Source organism: Pseudonaja textilis, chromosome 3 (assembly GCF_049901715.1).
Source record: "Pseudonaja textilis isolate UNSWEBS1 chromosome 3, rPseTex1.2, whole genome shotgun sequence".
Taxonomy (NCBI): Eukaryota; Metazoa; Chordata; class Lepidosauria; order Squamata; family Elapidae; genus Pseudonaja; species Pseudonaja textilis.
The window spans coordinates 14,112,730-14,125,292 of record NC_141992.1 but is presented as its reverse complement, the minus strand read 5'-3'; the positions used below and the strand labels follow the sequence as shown (position 1 = coordinate 14,125,292).

General features: G+C 36.2%; 1 protein-coding gene across 4 annotated transcripts in view; it reads left to right on the top strand.

Moving 5' to 3' along the window:
* ZNF831 (zinc finger protein 831) overlaps positions 1-11,154 on the top strand; it is a 69,827-nt gene extending 58,673 nt beyond the window's left edge. For 2 of the 4 annotated variants that reach the window (XM_087928939.1, XM_026697773.2), the window contains 3 exons: positions 1,634-1,794; positions 8,837-8,919; positions 9,669-11,154. In XM_087928939.1, the coding sequence (XP_087785065.1) occupies positions 1,634-1,794; positions 8,837-8,919; positions 9,669-10,289 (865 nt within the window). In that variant the 3' untranslated portion in view covers positions 10,290-11,154. Of the gene's footprint in view, positions 1-1,633; positions 1,795-2,119; positions 2,497-8,836; positions 8,988-9,668 lie in introns of those variants that run through there. The other 2 variants (XM_087928940.1, XM_087928941.1) reach the window with 2 other exon arrangements.
* The last annotated feature ends 1,409 nt before the right edge of the window (positions 11,155-12,563 follow it).

Sequence of the window (12,563 nt, the reverse complement as noted above, 5' to 3'; positions counted from 1 at the left end):
AAATGGATCGCACTACAGTAGTACTAACACTAACAAAAGTAAATCTACTAATGTTTAAAATATTTAAATTAAGTTCCTGGATTAACTATTATGTTTTGACTTCAGATGTCATGTATCTCAGTCTTCATAACCTATTGATGTCAAGGGGCAATGGGACAGACATCTTCAATACAATAACCTGCACACAGTAATATCAAGACAGAAATCCTTATCCTACCTATGCTATAAGTAATTAAGTTTTAGCTTTTGCATCATGGCATACATTTTATCACGTGCAACCCATGATGGAAGAATTAGGAAATTCCTCTGACTTCACTTTTGTTGCTTGGTCTCCTCTTTGTTTATAAAGTCCCTAATGTCAAGAGTTTTTGTTCTCTAAACATACTTTTCTTGAACCATTCTTGGTAGAATATAGCCAGCTAGTTATATATTGCATTTTCTGTAATTAAGCTTTCTTTCTGTTAAAAATTACAAAAAGTGTTCAGTATTTTTTACAGATTGGACCTCACTCTCCAGGAAAATAAAATGCTCCCTCCAACGTATTATAGGTAGTCCTCGACTTACAAACACAATTGAGCTCAAAATTTCTGTTGTTAAGTGAGATTAAAGTGAGTTTTGGTCCATTCTATTATCATTGTTGCCACAGTTGTTAAGTGGTTAAGTGAATCTGGCTTCTCCATTGATTTTGCTCATCAGAAGGTCACAAAAAGTGATCACATGACCTTGGGAAACAGCAACAGTCATAAGTATGAACCAGTTGCCAAGCATCTGAATTTTGATCACATGATCATGGGGATTCTACAAAGGTTTTAAGTATGAAAAATGATCATAAGTCACTTTTTTCAATGCCGTTGTAACTTTGAATGGTCACTAAATGAACTGTTGTAAGTTGAGGACTACCCGTATTCTTATTTGATCTCTCTACATCTTTTTCTTTCTTTGATTGCAAAAAATCAAAATGGACACATTAGTAAGAAATGGTAATGCAGACAGGGTAGGAAGAGCCAATATTTAATACTGAAAGCATCAAATAGGACATCTTTTGTTTTTACATTTGATCAATGTGGCATTGAAATGCTGAAGAAAATGATTTTATTCATCCCAAAGTTTAAAGTTGATACAAAAACCATTACAAAAAAGCTTTGCTTAGGTTAGATAAAATCATGAGGCTTCTGTACAGGTAGCTGAAAATTTGTCTGTAACAGGAAAAAAAAGTCATATTAGACACGGTTAAAATTATATAGAAATCTCCAAAGACGGAACAGCTATTTGGTTTTGGATGAGAACTTGCTTTTCAGCACAACCAATTTTTATATCATCAAGGAGATTTGAAAGTAGGTATAAAAATGGAACATTTTAATGAGATATAATTTCATTTGTTTCAAGTAGGATATTTTCTGGCATTTCAAAAATTCAGAACAGTTAAATTTAATAAGCTGATTGTTGAACATTACGGTTGGTTACATTGAACATAATTTTTTTCCCCTTGAGGTAAAATGTTCAGGAAGGAACATTCTTCATTTTTTCTGGATTACTGAAGTTTGGCAATTGAAACAGTCCTAAATATTTGTAATGAAATAGGAGCTTGAAGGATGTTCTAAAGACATATTAATTTCTAGATTTTTTTATATAGACATGAAGATCATCATGCACAAAGACATCGTCTTCTCAGACGCCACCAGTCAAGCAAGCAATGCTGGGCTTTGAGGACTTCCAGGAGGCATTCATGCATCAACGCTTCTGGCATTTGGGAGCATTGTGGAAAATGCCATTGTTTTCCAATGACTTCACTAGGTAAGCCAGATAGGAGGGGAAATGAAAAAATTCTGAAGTCAAGGGCAGCTGCCCCTTAACATTTGTGGGGTCTTTGTGGGGTAACAGAAAATAGAAACTATATTTATGTTGGTCATCTTCACATTTTTTCATCAATCTAATAATCTTTTTTGATGGACTTTTAACCTGGGAACAAAGCTTATCAATATTCCTGAAAAAAAAAAAAGAATTGCAGGCATAGAAGACTCAATGGTGGCACTTCCGGTTGTAAGGCTTCGGCGGCAGCAGGAATCCGCTTCTCTGCGTGTCCCTGCTGCGCTCGCCATCAAGGTACCCCCGATCCAACTGGATTTAGGGGTTGTCACTGCCCTGAAGGGGCAGCGGAAGACAGAGGAGATCCGGGCAGGGGTCTGGGGACATCGCACCCCCCTTCCCCAGCTGGCTAGACTCCTTTTTCCTGAGACGGTGGAGCGGCTGTCTCCATGGCAGCCACAAAGGAATCTTCAACTGGATAAGTTTGTGCAGGAGGAAGTCTTAGAAGGAGAAGTTTTCTTGGCTAAACCACGACATTATGTTACTTTTAAAACACCCTGGAAACCTGACTTTGGATTGATACATTTGTTTCCAAAAGAATTTGTTACATCGGCGAAAGTGCTGAAGGAAAGCTCACTCCCCCTCCTTACGGAGAAAGCAAAGGAGCACAGAAAAACTTGCTCTTTAAAGGTAAAAATAAGCTCTTTGTTATAAGTGGGAAGGGGAGGACTAAAAAAAAATGTTTTTAAACTTTGCTGGAGGAGACGCCTTGAAGATTACAAGACCATTAATTAATGGTAATACGGCTTTTAAAATACATCTGGGATTTTGCCTCTGGAGAAAAAACTGTAAAGAGAAGAAGAGGAAAAAAGTTTTGTTTGTTTGGATTGTTTGATAACTCTGACATTTGGAAACTACTTCAAGATTGAAAGCATCTGGGTTGTTTAAAAAAAAACAACCTATAATGGTACCATCGGTTGATGAACTGAAAATGGAATATGAAAAATTAAAAGAAAGACAACAAAGTGGCAAGGATTCTTTGGGAGCTGCCTTCCATTTTTTAGAAATGGCGGTTTCTACGTACCAGCAAACACTGGAGGAAGGAGGAGGAGAAGAAGAAAAGGAAGAAGCCATTTTTAATGGACTAAAAAGTTTGACTAAGAAAGAAAATGGGAAGGGAGGAAGGGAAAAGGAGAATTTAAGATTTAATAAAACAACCAAGAAAAAGAAAAATAGGGTGAAAAGAAGGTACAATGTTAGAAAGCAATTGAAAAGAGAATTACAACAGAGAGGGAAATTTAAAAAGGGGAGAGGAGGGGGGCAAAAAGACCAGATTGGAGAAGAAAGGGAGGGAAAAAGAAAAAAAAAAGCCACGGGTTAGGACAAGATTTTTTTAAAAAAGTTTTTTTTTAGAGATGAAGGATGATAGATAGTTTATAATTAAAGAAGATTCTGCAAGAGTGCATAAGATAGTATTGTAGTATTTGCATTTGAAACAGTTTATTGGAATATTTAATGAAATATTAATGTTTAATAATGATGGATGTTGATATTTGATTAAATATTAGGAGACTGTGTTAAATGATTAATGCTTAGCTAAAGTTTAATTTGTTAGTGTTTTAATGTTATTATAACTTTAGTATTTTATTTTTTCTATCCTAAAACAATGTACTTATCAGAATTAGAATTAGAATAGAAATTATATATTTAATTATACTATAAGTTTACTATTCTTTTATTTTAAGATTTAATATGTAGAATGTACTAAGCAGAATCAGGATGGAAATTATGTATTATTTTAAGCTTTATTTTAGGAGAAGGTGTCATACTTCAAAAGCGATTACAGGGGAAATTTTTTGTTAAAGGGAAGAGATACATAGATGTTTGGTAAAGAACGGACAAAAGATATAAGTATAATGACTTTGAAATAAGATGAAATAAATAAAATATAATTAAGAGAGTGAAAAGATGGGAGAAGTTATATAGAAAATACAAAATGGTTAATAAGATATGAAGGGTATATAAGGTGGGCATGAATTTGATTTAGGTCTGTCAAAAAAGATGTAACCTGGGGCCAAGTCACTTTTCAAAAGAAGTTTTATGTTTTATGTTTAGTGTGTGGATTATTTACGTTTGATTCTAAACTAATAAAATCTTGGAGAAATGAAATTAAAGGGAGAGAAATTGGGAAAAGATATGTATAAATGATAACTAAGGAGGGTTTTTCTTTTTCTCCAATGTTTTGCTTTAGGTTATGTATTTTGTGTGCTTATGACTGATTGAGAATTACTGAAACTTTGATAGAAGGAAATATGATTGAATTAAAGTGAAGGGAGAAATAATGAGAAATTTGGAAAAGATATATATGTGTAAATGAAAGTGTGATAATGTGGAACTATGTTTTAAAAAATAATGCTTTATTTGCCTTGTTGAAATTTATAAGTAATTCTTAGAAAGGAGGTTTTATACTTCTATGTGTTATGTTTTGTTTGTCTTCAAAAATCAATAAAACTTGTTCTTAAAAAAAAAAGACTCAATGGTTTCATTTCAGTAGTCATACTCCATTGATCCAGCATACCACACAGGCAGAATTGTATGGTTGAAAGTGTCAAGTTGATTGGCATAATGGTCAAGTTGATTGGCATAATGGTCAAAGTTGTCTGTTTTTAATGCGGCACAGATAAAAAAAAATGGGCGGCTTCAGTAGTATCCTTGTGGCCTCTTGACTTTTTTGAGCGTATCTTGCGGACATCTTTGCTCACAAGGTTACTGTTGATGGGAAAAATATGGGAGAGAATCTTATGTTGCCATAATCTATTAAATGAAAGGCAGGATTATAAGTAAAAGAAAACGAAGTATAAGGGAAGCTATTAGGAGTTTAAGGATTTCCTCCAACATCTGTCCTGAAAAATCTTCATTCGAAGATCCCAACAGATTGTAGGACAGGGGTCTCAAACTCGCGGCCTGCGGGCCAATTGCGGCCCGCAGGACGATATCCTGTGGCCCCACCGTGATATGAAAGTATAATATTAGTGTGGCCCTCAGGGGGAATGGACCTCTGAAGGAAGTCCCGGCCGCCGTTCCTCGTCGTGGCTGACATTCGGGCCTGGCAAGTCCGAGCAGCCAGCACATAGAACAGGCGGCGCTGGATGTTGGAGAAGCAGAGCGGAGCCGGAGATCATTAGCCGCCTCTTTTGCAGCACAAGAAGCCTCCCCCAACTGGCCAGCTGCTCTCCTCCTTCTCTGCCTGTTTGCTCTGTATGGCCGAGGAGGAGAAGACCAGCCGGCTAGTTGGGGGAAGCTTTCTGCGCCGAAAGAGGCAGCTACTAATCTCAGGCTTTGCTCCGCTTCTCCAATGGTCCTGCTTCCCCTCTTGCTCCTCACAGTTGCCCTGAGCTGGTGCGGTTCTTTACTTGGGCAGCCAGACGCCCGCAGCAGTGCCCGCAGCAGCAACAGGCAGTTCCGCCCGGGCTCCGCTCAGGTGTCCGGCTGGGGCTGTCAGGAGTTGCCACCACCGGCGCAGCTCCGCGCGGCTCCAGTCCTGTGTTGTCATGGGAAGGGAAAGGCAAAACCAGGAGCCGCTGACAAGTAGAAGCCGAGTGGAAATGACATCTGCAGTGCCACTGTGGAATCCCTTATGCGGCCCAGCCTCACCCAGACTCTGCCTCCAGCGGCCCCCAGGTAAATTGAGTTTGAGACCCCTGTTGTAGGATACCCTTAGGCCATTGCCCAGACTTCTCGGACTTAACAGTCATCCTGCAAAACCTGATAGTTCATCCTAAAAATATACTACATTCTTTATTGTTAAGATATTTGTACCTACAGAATTTGGTATAGTAATGAAAACCAACAAACTAGAAACCAGGAGACCCCGAATTCTAATTTTACTTTAATTATAAAACCAGAAGACTGATTTTGGGCCAGTCATTCTCTCTCAACTCTTAAGGAGAAGATAATGGCAAACCAATTCTAAAACCTTGGCAAGAAAACTTCAGGAAATTAACCCAGGCAGTTGCCAGGAGTAAAAACTGACTTGAAGGCAGGTTAAAGCAAACTGAAATGTTGAAGTGTTATATTGACTGGTAGTAGATAGTCAATATAATGATATGACTGCTATTATAAGAAGATATTAATTTTGAAATTTCAATTTCTATGTTGTTTACATGTGCTCCAGGATTCCTTTGTAGCTTTTCGTTGAATTATACTTGGAGCTTGGTTTTAGGTTTTGGTTAGTTTCTTGCTTGGCACACTTTTTTCCAGCTTCAAATTCTTTTTAGTCATCCTGGATTAGCTCCTTAATGTCGGTTTCCTTGGAGACTTTGAACTTAAAATAGGCTATGGTAAAGAATGTAACTTGAATTTGTAAGCATACAATTTTACCAGACTCAGCTTTTCTACTGCAGTAAGATAAAAACAAACAAACCATAGCTTGTGTGCTGGGTTTCTGAATTCTATCCTGTGTTCTTCAGATCTTAGAATTCAAATAGTATGACAAATTATGAACATGAATTAATCTATTTTTATCTTCCGTAGTTATAAAAATAATTATAATTCTGAGAGATATGTAAGAATTGGACTTGTTGCCACCTTATTGCCAAATTTAATAAGCTTTATTAATTTGTTGCCGTACACATTTTCCATAAGATATATAGGTACCCATTGCATTATTTTCTTTTGGTTAAAAACAGTGTTGTAGAAAAACAGAAAAAAAGTAAGGAATAATAGCAAAAGATATGATAGGCATGAGATAGAAAATGGTTACATCATTTACCATTTCTCAGTTATGTGGCATCAAGTTGTCAATTTTAGTAACCACATGGATAATCTATCCACCTTGCTCCTGGTTGTCCTTTTTTCGCTTTCCTTCCACCTTTCCCAGCATTAGAGGCAATGTGGAATAATTTCAGCACCTCCGTTCACTGTGCCGTTCCATAAACCATCCATCACATCCTCTGGACAACTTCACACTCTGCTTTTTATTCTTCATAACTTTTTATCTGTCTCTTCTTGATTCCGTCAACTCCCCCCATTTCTTTTACCCTCTTTTTCTTAATTCATTTTTTCCTTGTATATTCATTGTACAATTTGATTCTCATTCATTCTCTAGGACCAAACCTCTTTAATATACTTATATTTTAAAAATATAATTTTAATGAAGAAAATTTTAACAAAGCAATATTAGAAAAGAAACAAAATAAAGGAGAATAGTGAATAAGATAAAATAAGAAAAAAAGTAGAAATAAATAAAAAGATTATAAAGAAGCAACTTCAGATCTTTTTAACAATGGTTATAAATGCATTTATATTTTACATTCTGAAGGTTACCTCATAATTGTCTTCTTTCAATAAGCTGTTTATAATCTTCAACCTATAAATCACACTTTTTTCTGACAAAAAGTCCATAAGCAGTTTCTAGTCACTGATATATTGATTTTTCTCTAATCAAACAAGTTAGTTTTGCCATCTCTGCTAGTTCGGTCATCTTCACCAACCATTCCTCTATTGTAGTTTGTTTGTTAGTTTGTTTATTTATTTATTGGCAATTGCTTACAAGGTAATAGATATAAGTATAAACATGAGTAAGAATACAGGATATAAGTACGAATAAATGGGGTCAATAGGACAGGGACGGTAGGCACAATGGTGCACTTATGCACGCCCCTTACTCTTAGGATTGGGGTGAGGTCAATAGTGGTTAGTTTGAGGTTAAAGGAGTGGGGGTTAGAGGATGTAACAACAGAGTTAGGTAGTGCATTCCCGGCATTGACCACTCTGTTGCTGAAGTCGTACTTTCTGCAATCAAGTTTGAAGTGGTTTACATTGAGTGTGTATCTGTTGTGTGCTCTTGTATTGTTGTGGTTGAAGCTGAAGTAGTCATTGACTGGTAGGACATTGTAGCAGATAATTTTGTGTGCTACAAAAGTCTAATTTTGTGTGCTTTTAAGTCTAACCGTAGGCGGTATAGTTAGTTCAAGTCCAAAATCTCAAGCCTGGTGATATAGGGCAGGAGTAGGGAAACTTGGGTCTTCTATCACTTATGGACTTCAACTCCCAGAATTCCTGAGTGAGCCATAAAAGGTTCCCCATCCCTGGCCTACTGGTTTTTCAGTTGTGGGGAAATCAATTTTTGATTTGAATGTCTTAAGTGTCCTACATTTGTATATTAAACAGTCCCATTCAAGTCAAAAATTGATTTCCCCAACAACTGAAAAAACAGTAGGCAAAAGATGGGGAACCTTTTATGGCTCACTCAGGAATTCTGGGAGTTGAAGTCCATAAGTGATAGAAGACCCGAGTTTCCCTACCCCTGATATAGGATATTCTGTTGCGAGCAGAGGAGTGTAGTACTCTTCTCGTGAAATACTTCTGGACTCACTCGATTGTATTAATGTCTGATATGCAGTGCGGATTCCAGACTGATGAGCTGTATTTGAGTATTGGTCTGGCAAAAGTTTTGTATGCTCTAGTTAGCAATTCGATATTTCCGGAGGAGAAGCTTCGTAAAATTTAGATTTACAATGCTGTTACAGTGAGCTCTGGCGCTTAGGTCATTTGATATGAGAACTCCAAGGTCTTTGACAGAGTGAGGATCATCAACGAGGTCATATCTGCCTAGTTTGTATTTGGTGTACTGATTTTTTTTTTACCAATGTGTAGGACAGAGCAGAATCTTCCAATTTTTGTACATAACTTTCCATGGCTTTTTTTCTAATTGATGGTCCATTCATTCTAGCAAAAGTTCTGGTTTCAGTTAAATGTCGATCTATAAAAATTTTGTATCATTTGTTCATAGAGGTCGTCCTTGACTTACAACCATAATTGAGGTCACAATTAGAATTATATCTTAACCATTTTTATCCCTTGGGAATAAATTGGTAAAGTTATCTAATTAAAATTAAAGTGATGCCTATAAATTATTCAGTTTCTCAAATGTATTAACAGTGAAATCAGATTTAAACAAAATCCACATGTATTTAACTTTCTCTGAGAAATCAGCATCGAGTTGATAAAAGTATTTTTTTCCAAATAGGAAACGACAAAAATCTGCAACAGCCACATTACAACACAACGGATAAAGCAGCTTTCTATTTGGAAGAGGATAAAATGAAACAAGTAAGGAATGGCTTATGCATGACATTTTTCCCCATGCTAAATCAGATAACTTCATGCTAATCTGACAAGTGAGTTATTAACTTGATCGTTTTCCAAATGAATAGTAACATCTACTTAAAACCCATCAAATAATATGTTTTCATTAATAGGCCATATTAAGAAGAGGATCTTTAGAATGCAGAGGATGGTTAGGAAGAACTTGGAAAGATGAGATTAAAGATTCTATCAAAAATAAAAACTTTATATAGAGTTGTGCAGTATTGGATAATGAGTGGAATACATTTTGCTTGGTACTAATTTAGTACCAAGAAAGAATAGTATGATATTGTACTGTTGTAGCATTCATGACGGTCAATGACTAAATATATTAAATTAATATTAAGTAAATTAATTCTTAAAAAGATTTATTGTATTGTGGCCATTCTTATGGAATCCAATTTTATGTGAAAATATGTATTTCACGATTAGTTGCATGATTAAGTTGCATGAAATTCTTAACATAAAGCATGTCATAGGGAGACATTCTTACCAATGATGCTATTAGTAGAGGACAGCCATAATCCCTGATCTAGTCCAACATTCTCTTCCCAAAATAGCCAATCAGCTGCTCTTAAGTCCTCTAGCGGGTCAAGGATGTATTAATGCTTCTCATTGTTCTTCCCCCAAGAAAGTGGAGTTCAGTGACCATACCTATTAATAGTAGTTTATAGCAACTGATGAATTGATAATTTCTTCTTTATGTCTGGTAGGATACACCTGGACTTAACAAATGCTCAAGTGACAGCTTATTTCTTCAAAGAATTTCTACAATTCAAGAAGTACCTACATACTCCTGTCCACTGGCTAATAATGTATCAGCAGAAAAACCTAGCAATCTAGGTAGTTGCTCCTTGAGAATCTTCCCAAAAGAACAACGCCCAGATGTGGATTTGGAGTACAACAAACCTTCCACTGAACCTTATCATTTGGAATTCAAAGATACAAAGAACCAGCTGTGTAACTTTGCTAGATCTCAGATTACTAGACCTGTTTTTGTTTGTTCAAAAAGAGGCTGTAATAACTTAGAATCAAAGGATAAAAATGTTATCATTCTAGAGCCCCCCATTCCTATTGCAGAAAGAACAGAACAATTCATGGAGAGAGATTTGTATCCTTCTTTAAAAGAGCAACAGGCTCCCACATGCCAAAGTCTATGTCCTGTTTCGCTCACATCCAGACTATACACCGAGATGTCGGTTTCAACTAAATCCTTATCTGGAACTCCATCTAAACAAAAGCAGAGCTTGGAAGCAATGAATAAGCCAATTAATTTGGAATACGATGACATAAGCAGCAGTGATGATGAAGATAGGTTGGTTATAGAAATCTGAGGATTAAGTTACCTATTTAAGAGAGTTTAATATGAAGGGTAGCCATCATCAGTCTGCCTTTCTCTTGTATCTTAAAAGTCAAAAACTATGTCCATGCAAATATTTGCTAAGGATCTGGGCTTCTTTACATGTGCAATTAGTCGCACATATAAATCCCAATGAGTCCACTACATAATTTGTCTCTTCATAAAATTCTCTATACAATCTCATTTTATCACCTCTATTTATACCTCAGAAAGTAGATTAAGAATCACTTTGCCTCCTTTGAGAAGTGGAAAATTGGCCCTGAAGATAGGAAAGCAACTTATTTTCTCAGCTGCTTTGTGCTGCTTATTTAATCTAACTTTTCCCTTCTACAATTTTGCATGAAATCAGTGTCCTTGAATCACTTTACAGTATTTTTTGTATTGCCCAAATATTCCAACATCTCTTTCAGCCAACAACTCAAGCATGCATTGATTTTTGTGCCTTTTCTGTAGAGACCTGTAAATACTTCCTCATCTCTTTGATATGTTACCTTTTCTATAATAGGAAGATATTCTTTGATCTTGTTTCTCAGGTCAGCAGAAAGTATTTATTATGCCAAATGAAAATGCGTATGAGCTTGTCAAAAAGAACTGAAAGCATAAACAAACAAGGTATTTCTTTCCTTCCTTTACATACCTGTCAAATCTGTGCACTAGAGTGGCAGTTAAACATTTGTCCAATTGAATATCATGCACTTTCCTAAATGCACTTCCATTGCATTAGAACACTGTTGTGAAGCAATGGTCATTTGGAGCTTAACTGTACTGTTGTTATACTTGTTTTATATTTAATATTTCATATATTTTAATAAGCTATTAAAACTTTCATGTAAAATTTATAGGTGCCTTTTTTTTTGAGCAGGAGACTGATTGAGCATAATCTGTAGGTTATACCTAATATGGTGGCCTGGTAAGGCAAGTAACAGATAATCAGAGTTGGAAGGGACCTGGTAGGTCATCTAGTCCAACCCATTGCCCAAGCAGGAGACCCTACACCATTTCTGACAAATGGCAGCCCAATCTCTTCTTGAAAGTCTCAAGTGATGACGCTCCCGCAACTTCCAAGGGCAAGCTGTTCCACTGGTTGATTGTTCTGTCAGAAAGTTTATCCTTATTTCCAGGTTAAATAATAGAGAAAAAAAACATTTCTGCAAAATTAAAGCAGAGAAGGATGAGCCTTCTGGTGAATGTATTAATACTGAAAATGACATGTTTAATCATCCAAATTACTGAAATGCTACATGTTTTTATTTCGTGAAACTGGAGATATGACAGTATATAGATATACAATATCTATATACTGATCTTTATGCTTATCTATACAGTATCTTAATTTTCTAAATGCCTTTCCACTATTTTTTTTTTAAATGCAACATGGGTTCAAAAATCCATGGCACGTAACAGTTTTGCTATGAACTTCGAAAAATAGATAGATGGCTTCTGAAAGCTTTCCAGTTAATATTTTGGCTGCTTTTCCATAATGCCTAAAATTGGCTTTTATCTTTATGCACTCCATAAAACTTTACAATGTGCTAATAGTGGCAGGGCACAATAATGTCTTAAAAACTATAGTTTTGAAATGCAGATGGAAAAGAATGAAATATATTATTTACAGTAACTGGCTTTCTTTAACCTTCAGTCACTATGTCCTTATGACTTAGTGTGAAATTCACTCCTTATTTTTTGCAATATTTGTTTTGCCACATCCATAGATGGAGAAACTAGACAGAGTACGAACATAATAGAAACCACTGCCTAATAGCCTTAAGCCCACATGAAAGTCAAAGTCTGTCAGCATAAAAACTATTGATCATCTCCTCTACCTTCATTTCTAAAATTTCACAGGCACGGCTGTTTTCTAATGGACTCAATTTTTAATCCGAACCTGCATTGTTAGCCTCAATCCCAGCCCTTGATTGCCCAAATGGGCTGCTGATCCATTCTTGTTGCATAGCAATGGGAAGGCTGGCAGAAGAGTTATACAGAGGAGAAGATTGTGAGTTGGAATTCAGTTGCCATGGCAATAGAGATAAGCAGATCCTGATTGTTTCCCTGGAGGTGGCATACAGATGGGTAGCCCATAGAACTCCATGTGGCTATTTGGAGTCAAATAAATTGATAGAGGAATCTAGAAAAAGTAAAACACATTTTGTGTTGCATCAGCTTTGTGCTTTTTGCATAAAGTCACCCTAGAGTCCCTTGGGATTTTTTTAGGCAGAATGTACAACAATGCAGAATGTTTCAGGTT